Source organism: Eptatretus burgeri, chromosome 8 (genome assembly GCF_056783735.1).
Source record: "Eptatretus burgeri isolate ZD-2024b chromosome 8, Ebu_testis_v1, whole genome shotgun sequence".
Taxonomy (NCBI): Eukaryota; Metazoa; Chordata; class Myxini; order Myxiniformes; family Myxinidae; genus Eptatretus; species Eptatretus burgeri.
Genome location: NC_140968.1, coordinates 20,509,664 through 20,526,663, shown reverse-complemented (window position 1 = coordinate 20,526,663; position 17,000 = coordinate 20,509,664). Strand labels below are relative to the sequence as shown.

At 41.5% G+C, this 17,000-nt stretch overlaps 1 protein-coding gene across 1 annotated transcript in view; it reads right to left on the bottom strand.

Annotated features, from left to right (window-relative positions):
* Nucleotides 1-2,432: 2,432 nt before the first annotated feature.
* The window catches only part of LOC147021260 (CREB-regulated transcription coactivator 1-like), a 200,623-nt gene continuing 186,055 nt past the window's right edge, over nucleotides 2,433-17,000 (bottom strand). The window contains exon 15 of the mRNA XM_085891083.1: nucleotides 2,433-10,685. Within this exon, the coding sequence (XP_085747209.1) occupies nucleotides 10,507-10,685 (179 nt within the window). The 3' untranslated portion in view covers nucleotides 2,433-10,506. The remainder of the gene's footprint in view (nucleotides 10,686-17,000) is intronic.

The following is a 17,000-nucleotide window of genomic DNA, read 5'->3' as shown; positions in this document are numbered from 1 at the left end:
TTTGCTGTTTTGTTCGGCCTGCTCAACAATGCCTTCATTTGGAACAGTCCACAACAATTTCTGAACAAAAAGTTTTTTTCACTTTCCTCACTCATATTATCGAATGCCTGATCATCACACCTACGAATCGCTGGCACATTACAATGCCTATAAACACCAGCATTTGTTATTTCATTTCCGCACATGCCATAACCTTGAGAATCTCAACCTAAGCTAAATTAAAAAATTTAAGCTCCAGAATTTAACTTAGTTGCAGTTCTAACTGCTAAAAAAAAAAGTGTTCATTTGTCCAATTCGGACATTGTTTGACTCTCCGGATGTCCCTGGGTGGTATCTAATATCACCAATAGGCGATCGCTAATCGCTTGCCCAGCCTGCCATTCCTTATCAACCGTTTTTTTGAAGTACTTGTTTGAGTGCTTTAGCCACTCGGTGAGCACTCTAAAAGCTGTTTGGATATTTGTTTGCAAGCCATGGCGATGCACAGCAAAAGTACCTCCACTGTCACTCTGTACTGTCCCATTGTTAAACACAATCAAAAATACCTTGATTGATGTGCAAAGTTGCCCCCCACCCCACCTGTGTTGCACCCCACAGCGTCATGGCCCATTCCTTATCAATGTCCCTACACATCTTTCCGTTCCTTATCAAAGGAAGGATGGATGGAAAGGATGTGTGGAGGGAAGGAAGGAATGGAGGGGAAAGGATGGTTCGACCAATACAATGTTTATAAGCCATGGCGAGACAGTAGACAGCAGTGTAAATTACTTTCCTAATCACAGCTGTTTTTGAAAATAAAATTACAAATTGAAATTGAAAACAATGTTAGGTGATAATGTAAATGAAGTACATATATAAACGTGTGTTCTGTTGTTTTAGTTAAATCTGACAAAAGTTTAAAATGCAACCTTCACCTCATAGCGGTCTTGCTGAACACCACCTGGAGACGCAGCCCCTTGTGGAGTACCTTAGGAGTCATGAGAGGAAAGTTGTTTCCAAAACCCAAGCTCATTGCAGATGCTGCAGGGAATGTAATGGAGGACGAAGGAACAGCAGATGGGAGCTCATTCAACATTCATTTCTTACATCTCATGTTCACTCTGATATTGGAGTATCAGGTTTTCATTAACAACTGTGGGACTTACTGTGAATCCACTTTCCATTCCATCCAGCCATACCCCTCCTCCTCCCCCCAAATCTCTTCATTTGTCCACTCTCCCACACCTCTCCTTTTTCTCTCTCGCCCTCCTCTCTCTCCCACTCCAACTTGCATGAAGTGACAAACAATGGGTGGTTGTGATAAGTTCTTACCTGTGGTGGTTGTGTTGTGGTTTGGAGGTGGTTACGTTGTGCTGTGGTCTTTTGAGCCTGGAGTATCGGGGAGTGTGCGGGTTGGGCGGATGGGCACTTTTTTGGCAGTCGGAGCTGCTACTGGGTTTGATTCCACGGTTTGAATTTTGGGATTTTGCTCGGGTTGATAGATTCTGGAGCTTTTCGCATTTTGGTTGTAAAACGTGTGCTGAAATTAAATAAAGGCACGAAACACTGGCGTCTCTGGGTGTTTATGAGAATTGCAGCTAGGGTGCGATGGGCTCCAGTGTCTCTTGGCCTGAGCCAGGTTTTGGGGTTTCACTGTGGGGTTGGGCTTTGGCGGTGGGTCCGTCTGTTGGAGGGTTGTTCGTTTGTCTGGTTCGCACCTTCTTTGGCACTCCGGGTGGTGTGCGACCTCCTCGGAGATTTCCAGTTCCAGAGCAGGTAAAAAGGGTGGCAGCCACAGTTTGAGTCGCATACCTTAAGGGAAGCCATTGTTAGAATGTCTTTTAAAATGGTACGTGCTGTTTGAAAGTGACAGGTGGTTTTGCGATCCTGTTTGAACATGCTGTTTTAATATACTCCACTTTATTCAATCATGTACTAACACAAGCAGACGGGACCATCCCTCCCGCTTCTCCAATTACAGGTTACATCTCCCCACCCCACCACCTTCTATTCATGTTCTACTATGAAACACAAGTCTAGAACACCCCCTTCCTCTCCCTTGGTCCCACACCCTCTTTGTTCCAACCTACCCTCATAACCCCTCCCTCTCAGAGTGTATAGCAACGTGCAGTAAAAGGCATCACTCTCCCCCACCCCTCCTAGGTCCCTCTTTCCTTGCTGCCCTACCCCTCCCTCTTCTTTCTCTCCCTCTCATGTCTTTATCCCCCTTTCTTAGTATTTAGGTCAGCAAAGCTACAGGTGGTATTTGCTAATAATAAATAAATGGTCCTTATATTACTCACCAGACATACATATTCTACTTCATAAATCATTCAACTCAATAATTTCCATGTCTTGAAGCATTAATGTGAATTTTATTCATGCCTTCCTGTCACGAATACAGGTGCGGTCCTCCTAATGGATGAGAGAGAAAAAATATTAAGGAAAAGGCATTGTGACTCAGTAAAAACTTTAATGATCATGAAAGTTCATATGTTACAAGTCATGAATGGAACGTCACAAACCAACATTGAAAAAATAAAAAATAAAACAAAAGAAGGTGCATGAAAAACAATCCGAAGCAAATGAAGCGTCAATGCATCCATGACATCGACAAACGCAGATCACCATAACTGCACGGCACTGGGTAAAGCACAAAGCAAATAAAGGGAAGTTGGGGTAAGGCAGCAGTAATATGACGGCAAGGACGGCATTCTTTGCCAAATGATGCACGAGTACCGATAGCTCCAACTCGTCCACTCACTTTTACGGGTGCACTCCAAGCGAGCAGTTTTGCTCAAAGTGCAAAGGAGTTTCACACGTGACCACGTACTCTGGTCTGTATCCAATCGAGCTCGCTCTTCCAACACCAACAAAAATGAAATAAAACAAATTTGGGAATAAACTACTAAAGTGAAACTAAGAGTATAAAAATTTACCTTGTACTTTGAAATTAACAAAGCTTTCATAACATCACACAAGGAAGAGCTGAGCTTAACATTCACATCGTTTACCTTCCTTCTCGACAAGGTACAAATTCTCAATGCCACATGTAGCTTCCCGTACCTACTCACACAACCCACATTCCAGTCTGCTGGCACTCATTATTTATGGACAATAAAGATGGCAAGGTAACTTTTCATTTTTCTGCCAGCATGCTGACCAAGTTCTCAATTAATGATCAAATCCACTGGGGCACTACATCAGCAGCAAAGCATGCTGCCAGAAATGATACAACCAGCAGACAGATTCTGCAATAAGAATCCTCCAATGCACATCTTCCAGACCTGAGGCAACGAGAAATAAAGAGCCAAGCTTTCAAAAAACATGATGGGACAGAGAAGCTAGGACAATAGCCCTTGTGAAACCAAGAAGACTTTGAGCGTGCAAAGTAGAGACGTGAACATACAAGCAACTACAGACAATTCTGCCAGAGGAGAACTTGGTGCTAATTTCAAACTTTGTTCCCTTTGGGAATGTGGTGAACATCCATACACATTCCTGAAAAGAGATTCAGAATCTTTTTTTTTTCAAGGTTTTCGATTGTTCAAATCCAACTTTAAGATTCCTTGGCCACGATCAACACCGTAAAACGTTTAAAATTTTTGGAGCAAAAGCCCATTGAGCTTAAATAATGAGCAGGGCCAGCACAGTCCAAATCAAATAAAGCAGTGAGTTTGAGATCTACATGTGGTGGTTGATTGTTACATCTGTGATGTCGTCTCTCTTTCCCTTTTATAAAGTTTCTCAAAAAACAAATGTAGACAAAATATCTACATTAAAATACAAATATAGTAGAATATACGCAATGCAGATAAAAAGGACATCTCCTTGGCCGCCTTTGCCGCGTCGCCAGTTATGCTCTTTAAAATAGAATAAAGGTGCCAAAATGATGGGGTTTATCGAAATATATTTGAAGTTTCTTAAAATTACTACACAAGTTCGGTCATGAATCAGCATTTGATTATAAAGCATCTGTGCTCATTGTGAAAGCCAAGCGAATCGTTTTCACTTCCTGTCTGCCCTCTGGTTATTAATTATGGCCCTAAAGTCTTCCGTATCATTGTCACAGAACAGTCGACCACATGTACGTATACATTTTGTCTACATTTTTGTTTTAGAGGTGGTGTGCCTTTCACCGACGTAAGTTTTATCAGGAAGCATGAGCTCAAGCTTCTCTTTGAGTAAGCATGACTGCACTTCAATTGAACCTTTCTAAAAAAAAAAAAAAAACAGAAATAATTTAACTTATCGAACGACTACTTGTGGAAAGGGGACATCATGAGATCCGAGAGCTGCTGTATTTTCAAGGTATTACCTTAACTGCTAAGACTTGGAACAATGAAGTAATATCAGCAGACCCTCCACCACCACCCTCATGTTCAGTGCCATTGCCCATTATTGAGCTTTCATGTAAACCACTCACAAAAATTGTTTATCAACGACATGTCTCACCAATTGACTTGTTCATTTGTACACAATATCCCCCAATATAATGTTAATAAATAAGTAAAAATCGAAAACTTCACTTTTCACTTCATTTGGCCATTTGTTGAATGTACTCGTATACCATGAACAGTTCTTTTTACATAATCCTCAAATTAAATCATGTTACAGTGGCCTGCAAAAGTATTTACCAACTCAAAGTTTCACATTTTGATGCCACCTGAGCTTATTTCATTTCAAAAATGCAAATAAGATGTGAGTAAGGTTTATTAACAGAGAAAATGAGAAGATTCTCATTGGTAAAAGTATTCAAAGCCTTTCCCTAATGAACACCAAATCACTTCAGGAGCAAATTATTTGTTTGAAAGGCTACAAAACAAGTGTGACAGGTTTCACCGGAATGTAATCAGTGGTTTAAAATAAAAAATTAAGCCCCACTTATCTAAGGAGTTTTAAGGTGCAACTCAAGTGGTCAACCAATAAGGCAAACCTGAAGACCAAGGAGATTTCCACGCAGGTCAGACATAAAGTGGTGGAGAGGCATCGTTCAGGAGAGGGTTATAAGAAGATATCAAAGTCACTCATTATCCCTTTGAGTATGGTGAAATCCATCATTAAGAAGTGGAAGATGTATCATACCACCCAGACCCGACCCAGATCAGATTGCCCATCCAAACGGCAGCTGGCAAGCAGGAAACAGGTTTTGGATGTCAAAGTAAATCCAACAATGACTTTGAAAGATTTTCAAGGCTCTATGTCCAGGATGGGGGTCAGTGTTTATCAATCAACAATATCCCGTTCACTTCACAAAGCTGGCCTCTCTGGACAGGTGGCAAGAAAGAAGCCATAACTGAAAAGCACATCTTAAAGCTCATATGGAGTTTGTGAAAAGTATCTTAATGATACTGCAGGGATGTAGAGAAAAGTTTTGTGATCAAACGAGACAAAAATTTAACTTTTTGGTCTAAATTCAAATCGCTACGTTTGGTGCAAAACTAACACTGCACATCACCCAGTGAACACCATCCCCACTGTCAAGCATGGTGGTGGCAGCATCATGTTATGGGACTGCTTTTCATCAGCAGGACCAAACAAGCTTGTCAGGATAGAAGGGACAATGGACGGTGCAAAGTACAGGAAAATCCTTGATGTAAACCTGTTTGAGTCAGCCATGAATCTGAACCTGGGTGGGAGATTTACATTCCAGCAGGGCAATGATCCGAAGCACAAAACTAAAACCACACTGGAGTGGCTGAATAAGAAGAAAATAAATGTTCTTGAGTGACCCAGTCAAAGTCCTGACTTAAACCCAACTGAATATTTATGGCGAGACTTGAAGATTGCAGTCCATCGACGATCCCCACCAAACTTGGCAGAACTAGAGCAATTTTCACGTGAAGAATGGGTAAGGATTTCCCCATCTCACTGTGAAAAGTTTGTAGAGATCAACCAAAAAAGTCTCATAGCAGTCATTGCTGAAAAAGGTGCTTCCACCAAGTACTGACCTCAGGGGCTGAATACTTTTAAAACCAGTGAATTTTGATTTGTATATGTTTTTTTACAGGTATTCCCAACATGTAACCTCCTTCACCTATAACAGTATTTAGTTTGATCTCTTCAGTTATAAAGAAAAAAGTTCATTTGGAAAAATTGTTTCTGCATCATTCGTAATTCACCAAAATGTGGCAATATTGGAAAGGGGTGAATACTTTTGCAGGCCACTGTATATCGCATCTTAAAAAAAACATTAAGCAATTACACGAGTGAATGGGAATTAAATGGCTATAGTTACCTTTCTATGCATCGCAAGTTCTCAAAAGTTTGCTTTGGTGGGAGGGAGAACTTTAAAAAAATATATAAATCCATCCAAAACCATCTCTCCTTATACCCCACGAATTGCAACAACAAAAGGAACAGGTCAAACAAAATACATTGAACTCTCTCCAATATAAGACCTTACAAGATGAAAAATTTGAGACTTTGGCACAAAGTGTTAATGCTCTGAGCATTTTGAAGCAGCATTGTTGAATAAAATCAAACTAGTCAAACTGCTCTATTTATTTCGTCATTGCAAGCCAAAAGTAGCAACAACAAGCAAGAATGTAATGTCATGGTGGTGTATAACACACCATACAAATTATTCCACAGATGAAGTAGCACTTGATTTGAGAGTCTGCATTGTGCACCTGAGCCCACCCTGATGTAGTCCTCAAACCTGGAAATATTTGATAACTTAACTCCAGAAATACATTGAGGAAGAATATATGTCAAAACAAAGTTAGCGGACGTATTCCTGTTATCCGACGTCACGATGCAAATTCAACCACACCTCAACGTCAAATCAAAGTCAAGTGCCTGCTGGGGATGCTACTAGGCCTCAAGCTTACGAGGGGATGGAATGTTATCCTGGGCTTAGTTTGACAACTACAAACATCACTCAACACGTAATACTCCTCTTTTAAAATGATGCTAAAATGGATGGAATTCCAACATGAAAAAGCAACTAAACTTTATCAATTAATTAAGAAGAATCTCATGTCGATTTCACTCATAACAAGCACATTCATCATGCAAGATTGGTGACGATATCATTTACCTCATTATCAGCCTGAAATAATAATATAATAATTCCACGTTGCAGGGTGTAATAAAAACTGACATGGCACATTGCATCAACCTGGCGTTCCTGTAACATCGGGAGAAAGGCAAAAGGTGAGGGAGCAACGCAAGCTTGGGACACGACTGACTGCTTCCCCAAATACAAATCAGATTTCCACGAGAACAGAATGGGACGTACGTCAAAGAGGTTAAGAGAAACCCTTGGACAAAAAAATAAAAACACAACCATTGTGAAAACCTGTGTTGTTATTTTTTAAATTATATTAATGATCTCAAATATTATTTCTCTTTTCATTATTTCATTTAGCTTTCTTTCAATTGCAGTGCACTGCACTTGCCAGATTACCTTAAACAAATTACAATATCTTATGATAACCTCAAAGTTTGGTTTTAAATGCTATCAAAATAAAATATGACTTCTTGCATTTCGAAAAAACACTTCACAGATAAATTCCAAAAATTTGAACAACAAACTTCCTAACTGCACATTGACTCATCTAAAGAGAATAATCCATTGAAGTGGTATCACAGCAATCAAGTTGAAAGTCAATGAGAATATTACACAATTGTGTTTTGTTTTCCTCTGGCTTGTGTGTGAATCATTGCACGATTTGTAAACCTTCATTTATTATATTTTAAAAGCTGTCCCATGAGACTTGGCAAATGCATATTAGAAACACAGAGTATCGTCTGCGAGTATTAAGCACCAGTCTGGCAGAGAGGCATGGAAACACAAAGGCAAATGTAATGCGTGCAAATCAACATCAAACTTCTCCTTCCGAACAATTACTGGAATAAGAAAGGAAAAAATGAATAAAGGACAAGAAATTCAGAAAAGAAAGGCAGAGGTGCAATGATAATAATAGAATTACAAGCCAAGATATGTCTGTCCTCACCCAAAGAAGTCTGGTCAAGAAGCTCGTTCAGATTGCTCCTCTGGGTTTGCGTACTCCGTAATCATTTCAAAGGATGCATTCGAATGGAGATTCAAAAATAAATAACTGAACAAACCCTCGTAGGAATAATGCCCCTCGCTATCGCCATCCTCAATTAACCAAAAAAGCGTTTTTAATTTGTTTTGTTGTACTTTTTTTTTTGTTGCAATATCATTACAATCTATTCTCCACCAGCCTACAAATGTTACATATCATTCCATGGCAAACACAGTGCTTTGTCCTTTCGAGACATCATTGGTCCACACAAGGAACAAAACAATGCTCTTCAACGTCGAGCAAATTTGTAGGTGCAACACCACACAAAGCCACGTGTCTGGCGTTAAAAGTCCAGATGGCGAGCTGCAGAGGTTCGTACAAAGAAAGTGGAAATGGCACAAAATGGTAACAAGCTTGGAGCTATTATCACTGTGGAAGTGCTTAGTGGGGAATATTTAGTTTTACAAGCCAAAAAAGGTTTTCATTAAGAAATCTCATATCCTTTTCAGAAACGCAGCAAAGCCATTGGACGCTGATGCAGTACCATACTATTTGACTACTTTAAGCAACTACTCAAGCCACAAGAAAATCGAACAAGTTACAAACCCCGGCGCTTTCACTCCTCAATGAGGAGCTGCTTTTGTTCGCTCATTACGTTTTCAAGTGCAAGCCGTGCCATAGACAGGGGGGATTAACATGGTGTGAACAACCGGAAACATGCCTTTGAATGGCCATGACATCATTCTTCCCACTTACAAACAGTTCAAATACAACTCAAGGAAATCATTCCAACAAACGCAGGACATGAATAGGAGGTGATAATGCTGTGAGATAAACAATTAAATGTCTTTAAAAGTACGATTTACTGTAAAAAAAAAAATAAACGTCGAAGTGTTGCTGATACTAAACCAATAGCTCTCAGCACGGCTTGCATATGGAGACGTTAACTGTGAGCGGGTTGCTTGTCAAATAACAAGCACATTCCAATTGGTCAAAAGACTGGAATTTAAGAGCCAAATAAATATGTTTTGGCAAGCAGATTAACCGAAATCAAAAAACACTGTTGAGAGCACAAAAACAAGCTGGTTGTAGTCCTTCACTACACTGGCTGTAGTCGTTTAGCATGTGTTGGAAAAATTATTTGTAGCTTCAGATCCAGCACAGTTTAAAAAAAAAAAAATAAACTTGTAGTTAGTTCCACAGGGTCATGCTTGGCAACAAGCAAACCCACGGCAGCCACGAACTGCAAACAGATTGCCATTTCCAACAAGCCCGACAATAAAATCGTCATGCAACATTGCGCAAGCAAGCGTGTTCGTTCGCTTCGCAACAACAACGCTGCAGATGCATCACACAGCGCAAGCCATATCTGCTGGTAGAACTAATTCTGGCTGTTATCTGTACAGTGGAAGTGGTTTATTATTCATAATAATCAAGAAAACAGCTGATCGTGCTTAGGTACTAAAAGGCTACTGAGCCTGAGCTCGAGAGTCAAATCTTATTGAATATCTTCATCAAGGATGGCCAGTCCTGTCTGTTGTATTATCTGCTGAGTGGCACACCAAACCGATCTGTGGCTTTTGGGGTCCGTTCATGGCAGGATGTTCAGGTCACAGTACCAATGCTGAACGTTCAAGCCCTTGGGCACCCCGACAACGTGACACATCCTGCTCACAACATCGGTAATAAAGAGTGAATGGCAAAAAGAAAAACTCCGATTATAAAAAAAAAACAAAAGGAAAAGGTCCTAAGCAATGGGAATGGTAGAGTGCAATTCAAAGGTAATGTAATTAAGATGTCAACAAAGAAATTGGAATTAATACAGGTAAACAAAACACAAAATTAAAATTAACATGTTAAACATGACACACATGTTGTAGCCATGAGAGGAGGCAATGTGAAGTTTCCAGGAGTGAGACCAAGGCTGTGCCCGTGGCATCTCCTGAGTTGCAGTTCTGGCCAAGCGAAACTCCATAAATAAAATGGTTGTAGGTTTGGGCAGCCTCAAAAACCTCTTGATGTCAGTGTTCTAAAATCAGAATCCAGTGAAGTTGGCTGCTGAGAGTTACGGTTACTGCTGAGAGTTATGCTAGTACAAGTACATGTGTCCTTCCACCTGGTTTTGTCCAAAGTTGAAGCTTCCAAGATGCTCAGAGTGATAGGAGCGAAACAGCAGAGTCTAACCAGACCTTGCAGACATTTGTGTGTTGCAGGTGGATACAAGAGAGAACAGCATGAGCTAAACGAGCATACTTAGAGTCATAAAAGATCCATATATTATGACTGAGATCGAGATGGTGCCCAGGTTATGTTGAAGTTGTTGGAGGTAAAATGGTGCTTTGTCATATAGCTTGGCCTTTGGAGGCCAAGAAGAGGCATTGAAGACAAGGCAGGCCAACAAAGCAGGTGCCCTGCTTTGCAACTTCAGAGGCCGGCACACAACATGACATCGAAATGGATGTAAAACAGAGACGAAGACTGTCGTAGAAGCAATGATGGAGTCAACAACGCAATAATTCGGTGTAAATTATCATAGGCCATCGAGGCGAAAGGCGTCTTCGGTGAGTATAGCATCTGGGTCACCGAGCATGCGCAGACCATCAAGGCCAAGGGGTTCAGCCCGTAAATCATCCTCTAAGCCAAATGCTCCATCTTCAAGCGCAGCAAGTGTGTTCCCAAATTCCCGTGAAAGGCTCGGTGGTGAATCTCCTGAACACATGAACAAGTTATATATAAACTGAATGTTGCAGACCAGTTAACAAATCGGATTAAAGTCGTACAAAAATGAAATGAATAAATAGCAATGCACTCTCGGTTGATGCATTTATGCTGAAACATGTTAAAATTCTTTTGTGTGATGGTATAAAACGCACAACCACATGAAATTTATCAAGTGGGTAAAGCACATTTCAGGAACAAAGCAAAGGAGCCTTCAACAGGGAATTGTTCGAGAAGTATGCAACAATATTAAGTATTTCTCGAAGGAGGCCAGTAGTTGTGATTGTGAAGCAAGACTTAGGTATTTGGTGACAGGCTAGAAGGAAAAATTGTTTTTGAAAAATTATTATGATGGTGGTGGTGGTCGTATGGCAGCTTAGCTGCCGGGGTAGCTATCATTTCTTGAAGTGCGACTGTGTCGCTGATGCATTGCCCCTCTACCAGTACACACATTGGAGCTGGTACTCATGTCGCCAACCTCAGAAGGATGACAGGCTGAGTCATCCCCCTGGTGTATTAATTCAGCGGCCGACAGGGCTTGAACTCAGGACCCTAGGATCCCAAGCCGACTCCCTGACCGCTGAGCCAACACCAGGTTTCATTATTATGATGACTACATCTGTCATGAATTGTCCTCCGATTCTGAGATTTTAGAAAGAAACATGACATGCAATTACGAGGGAATCTGGTAGAGATGTTTAAGATAATGAAGAGTACAGAAAAAATATCGAGTGCAGAAGAGTTTTTCAACAAAATGGAGGACCAGGTGCCACAGTCTGAGAGCAAATAAGAGGAGAGTTATGATGGAAGTAAGACAAGCAGTTGTTAATGCATGGAATTGTCTCTCCAGAAATGTTGTGGCAGCCAAAGCAGTCAATATATTTAAACAGGAATTCGTGAGGCACCTACAATCATTGGGGATGGACATTGGCACAAATGGAAGGTAGCTCACGTATCGAAGGGGGATCCATACATAGATTGTCTAAGGAATAGTATGGACCATGTGATCAAGTAGGTTAGATTTACTCTTGTATCATGGAAGCTGTTAGAGGTACGTCGTCTGGTTAAATATGCACTGAGAGAGTAGTGATTGTAAATATTAGAGCAGGATAGGGTAAGATTGAGTGATGAAAAACCTCCTGTGGACAGGTACGACTGGATACGGTGGGTACAGAGAGTAAGGGGTTGGGAACACAACATTTGGAAGCAAACACAGAATTGAGGCATTCGAACATCTCACGAGTGGAGTCGGCTGCGGTGCCATTTTAAGTGAGTAAAGGGATGGAAGGGGAGCATACACCAGAAACAGACTTAACAACTCCAGAGACAGACCAGGTTTTACAGGAGGGAGACGAGCTTAAAAGTTCATTCTTGAGGTTGGACAGATGTTGTTTTCTGGATCTTCTGAGAGTGGACACACACTTGTGAGCTTTGTGGAATGATCTGAGATAACCTTCAGTTTGGGTTTGCTTTCTAGGAAAAGAAGGCAAGTTGTTTCAGAGCAACTGCCTCACCACAGGATTCAGTGTACCATGGGTAGGAAGAATGGTTGGATAACTGAAGACGAGATGGGATGAATCTGTGCAAGAGAGAGAAAGCAGGTTTCTGTGGATGAATTACCACGATAACTTAATATCATGGGCGGTAGATATACATGGTCGATTGTCACGAAACTGCGCCTTTTAGCGTTCGGAGGACATCTGCACCAAATTAAGGCTATAATTATAAGTTTCTGTGGTCTTACAGAAAACATGTTGAGGGGTCCATGGGAGAATTTGGGCACCTTAACTCCGAAAATTGAAATTTTCACAACGCATTTAAATTATGTGTGGTGACTGCTTGAAACCATGAGTATGCATCTAATTAATCACACAAAGAAGCAGTTACTTCTGTGTAATATATAACTGACCTATTATATTGTTGTGGTTTCCCGCCCGTCGGCGTGCGGGCGACCGCTTCTTGCCAATGGCGGCCGCTCTCGCCCACCGAACGTGCAAACCTAGTCGCAGCTTTCTGAACAACGCCGAAATCCAGCTACGGATGTGTTTTAAGCACACCACAGCCTTGTCAATACTCTACCTGCGCGCTACAGGGTCTGATCGCCGAATGGTCAATTTACCGAATTAGACTACCGAGAGATTGTACCTCGACGGAGCCAGTACGGAAACGAGCCGCTTAAGCAGCTCGCTCCGTTTGCGATTGCTGAGCGGATTATCGCCAAGCCCGTCGGACCCGATTCTCTTATCGGTTATTAACAATCAACTATATTCCGAACTTAATTATGGCAGTTCAATTTAGGGAAGAGGACGCAACGAGCAGGTGTACATTCACACAAGGACATTTATTACACACACGACACATATGCAGTCATGCAGTCATGTATGCAATCAGGTTCTCAAGCACGTATGCAATAACTGGGGGGTAGAGACAAGACATGAGCAAGAAAAAAGAATTACAACCATTGGTCTATTTATTATGTACAATTACTTATTAACAGTTCTACTTAACGGACTCGGCACCACAACATTCATCCAAAGAAAAACCCCAGGAAAGGCAAGGGGTAGGACTGGACCTCGTGGGTCTTTGTAGTTCACGGAGCTGTGGAGACCTCAGGAACTCCGAGAGACCGAGCTGGTTACCTGTCACCTTCGTGGTGACTCGCTGGGCGCTCCTCGACGTCCCGTCCACACGGCAGCTGGCGTGACCGCGGCTCGGCCCAGGCCTCGTCGTGCGGCCCGGTCAATCGGGCCTAGTCGACAACACCTCAGAGGAACGAACGGGCCTTTGCTCTTTTAGAGTTGATGCTCTCTTAAGAGCCCACCCATTCCTCAGCGTCGTTCGGACTGTCCCGGGGCCCGATCACATCGGACCGTTTGCCGCTGGTTGGCGACTCCTCTCCGGCTGCACTCCAGCGACCCACAGTTCGGCACGGCACGGCAGGCTGCGCTCCAGGCTCCGCTGCGACGATCCCGACTGCCTGCTTGCCACGCGACTCCTCACAGGCCGCAGACCGACTCTCCACCGACTCTCTTCAAGCGAGCTCCACGGCGAACCCAGACTTCTTCAACTCCTCTCTGACTTCAACTCAACTCCGACTTCAACTTCAACTCCTCTCCGACTTCAACTGAACGCTTGGCGTTCCAGCGTGCCTTTTTATGGGGTCCGTGGGTGAAGTCTGATCCTTGACCTCTCACCCTTCACCCCCCCCCCCCGCTGGCTCCGCCCTTTTTGATCTTTTGATCTGATTGCAAGTCATGCGAAGAAAGCGGATGTTGCAGAGATCATCTTTCGCATGCGGATGTGGCAGAGACTATCGGCCCTCGACCCAACTAGGGAGTCCCCGCGTCTGGTGGCAGAGATGTTGTTCATTTAGGACGCTGTTGCCGGTAACAAGATGGCGGCGTTCGTGAAGATGAAGGTGAGGCGATGTTTGTTGTGGCATAGGTGGTGAGGGGATGTCGTGGTTGTCGTTGTGGAGATGGTCGATGAGAGCGATGTTTTCGTTGTGGAGAGGTTTGATGAGATGTTGTTGAGGAGGAGGTGAGGAGATGTCGTGGTTGGCGTTGTGGAGATGTGGTTGTTCCAAAATAACGATAGCAAAAGAATAACGGCTGACTCAAAGATCACAGCCCGGTTACACGAATAATTCCCTTTAGACCTCGGTGGGGAGATGTAATCTGAACACACACTTATCGACATAACTGATCTCTGGGAAACCTGAATGGTGTTCTGTGAATTTCCACAACCATAACAATATATCAGCTTCTATCTATATACAATAAGTATGTGCTTGCGATTCAGTAATAAATGTGACTGAGAAACGGTTTTGTTTAAAAGTAGAACATAATTGCATTTTGTGTTATTAAAAATCAATTTGTTTTTATAAACATGACCTTGTATCAGTTCTCACCATTACTGGGGCAGTTCAGTGTTCATAAATAAATACATCTTAGGCTATCAAGAAGAGTCTGGGTGGTCAAGTAAGGTATGACTTGTGCACACAGGACATCGATATTTAAAGTTGGAGTAGATATATTAATGCATATTCATGGTTTCATTTAGATTTATATCGGTTATTTTCACTGTAAAAGAGAGTAACTTAGACTTGAGAATACTGATCCACCATAACATATTACAAGGTATTTATATGCTTATCCAACACTCTATCCTCTCTACTAAGAAGGTGTATGTGGCAAATGAGTAAACAAATTTTTTTCATTAATACATTAAGGCATACTCATGGTTTCAAATTTAATGATAAATGATTGACACAAATGTTCCTGAAATAACAAACATTTAATTTGAGGCATGTAAAATCATGAAATACAAGCACAAGTACCACATCTGTGTGGGAAGGCCTCAGTATCTTGAAATAATGAACATATGCTCTGAAGAAATGATGCATACTCATGGTTTCGTGCATATCCATGGGTTTCAGGTTAGGCAGAAATTGCAATAAATGGAAGGGTGATGCATCCACAGATTTGGAATTAAGCATATATTAAGGGTGATGTATTACCCTTATGGTAACTTAATATCTCTTACTAATGTTTTAATCCCTGGACACAGTGAATAATCAAAAGGCATACTCATGGCTTCAGTAGAAACTGCCCCAAATCAGGTTTATCTCACAATTTATTTTATTATCAAGTATTTCTATTCAAAACATGGTTTAGGCAAATTGCCTTAACTATTTTGCAAAGTTTACTGTGATAGAACTGTTTTATAGGTGTATTCTATGTAGGATTAGTGCACAGAAAAGAGTGCATACTCATGGTTTCACATAAATTCCCCATCATAAAAATGTTTGCCAAAATTTAGGGTCTATACCAGACATATTCATGTTTGTGTCAACATAAACACACATATATGGCATCATAATTAAATTCTATTTGGATGCCTAACATACCCTGATGCACTTATAAAATGCAATTTATAATAATTATTGCAATTTTTTTTTTTAAATACCTAAAATATGACACATTATTACTCCTAGTTTTCAGTGTTTATCAAAAACATATAAAACTAGGTATCCCCTGAAAGGTGTGATCAAAACGTATACATACCGCATATATATGTTATTATAATGAACATATTGAGCAGTGGAGCCCCAAAACCTGTTTGACGCAGTTTTGTGACAATCGACCACATAGGAGACCAGTCCTGAACAGAGATTGCTGCTTGCAGTCCCTGCCAATCTGCCTGAGTAAGAAACTCGAGATGTGTGGGAGTCAGCCAAAGTGGTGGAGAATAGGGGCTGGCATTGAGGCAGCTCTCTGAGAATAGCCAGAGAGATACCGACTCTAACAAGCATATGATCAGATGAACCAATTGGATCAGAGGAATAACAGTAGACATTTGCCTCGTGGGGAAGTTTGTCATCATCAAGTCAAAAAGGGAGGATTTGCCATTGGGAGAAATCAGGTGGGAAAGTTCACAGATTGAGTCATTCCCATGGAGTCACAGAAGTCATTTGCCTGAAGTGTCATGGCTGGTGAGAAAAGTAGCAATACCAGGCCAATTTGCATGGTGATGATTGAAACCACCACATATGAGGAAAAGAGAGATGGGATGAGTACTTAAAAGTTGGCCCATGTTGTCTGAGAGAGATGTACAGTGGCCTGCAAAAGTATTCACCCCCCTTCAAAGTTTCACATTTTGATGCCACCTGAGGGTATTTCCTGATGCTTTCAAATCAAACTTAATATAGAGTCTGCACAAACTACTCCAAAGTGATCGTATTTTAATATGCAGGTAAAATGTGAATACATTCAATTAACAGAGAAAATCAGATGATTCTCAGTTGCATAAGTATTCGAACCCTTTGTCTAATTAACACTAAATCACTTCAAGAGTGAATTATTTGTTTGAAATGACACAAAATAAGTGTAAGGTTTCACCTCTATGTAATCAGTGGTTTAACTTAAGATTAAGCTCCACTTATAGAAGGAGTTTTAAGGTACAACTCACTTGGTCAACCAATAAGGCAAACCTGAAGACCAAGGAGCTTTCCAAAGAAGTCAGACATAAAGTGGTGGAGAAGTATCGTTCAGGAGAGGGTTATAAAAAGATTTCAAAGACTCATTATCCCTTTGAGTACGGTGAAATCCATCATTAAGAAGTGGAAGACGTATCATACCACCCAGACTCTACCTAGATCAGGTCGCCCATCGAAACTCAGCAGCTAGCAAGCAGGAAACTGGTTTGAGAGGTCACTATAAATGCAACAATGACTGAGATATGCAAGGTTTTATGTCCAGGATGGGGATCAGTGTGCATCAAACAACAATATCTCGTTCCCTTCAC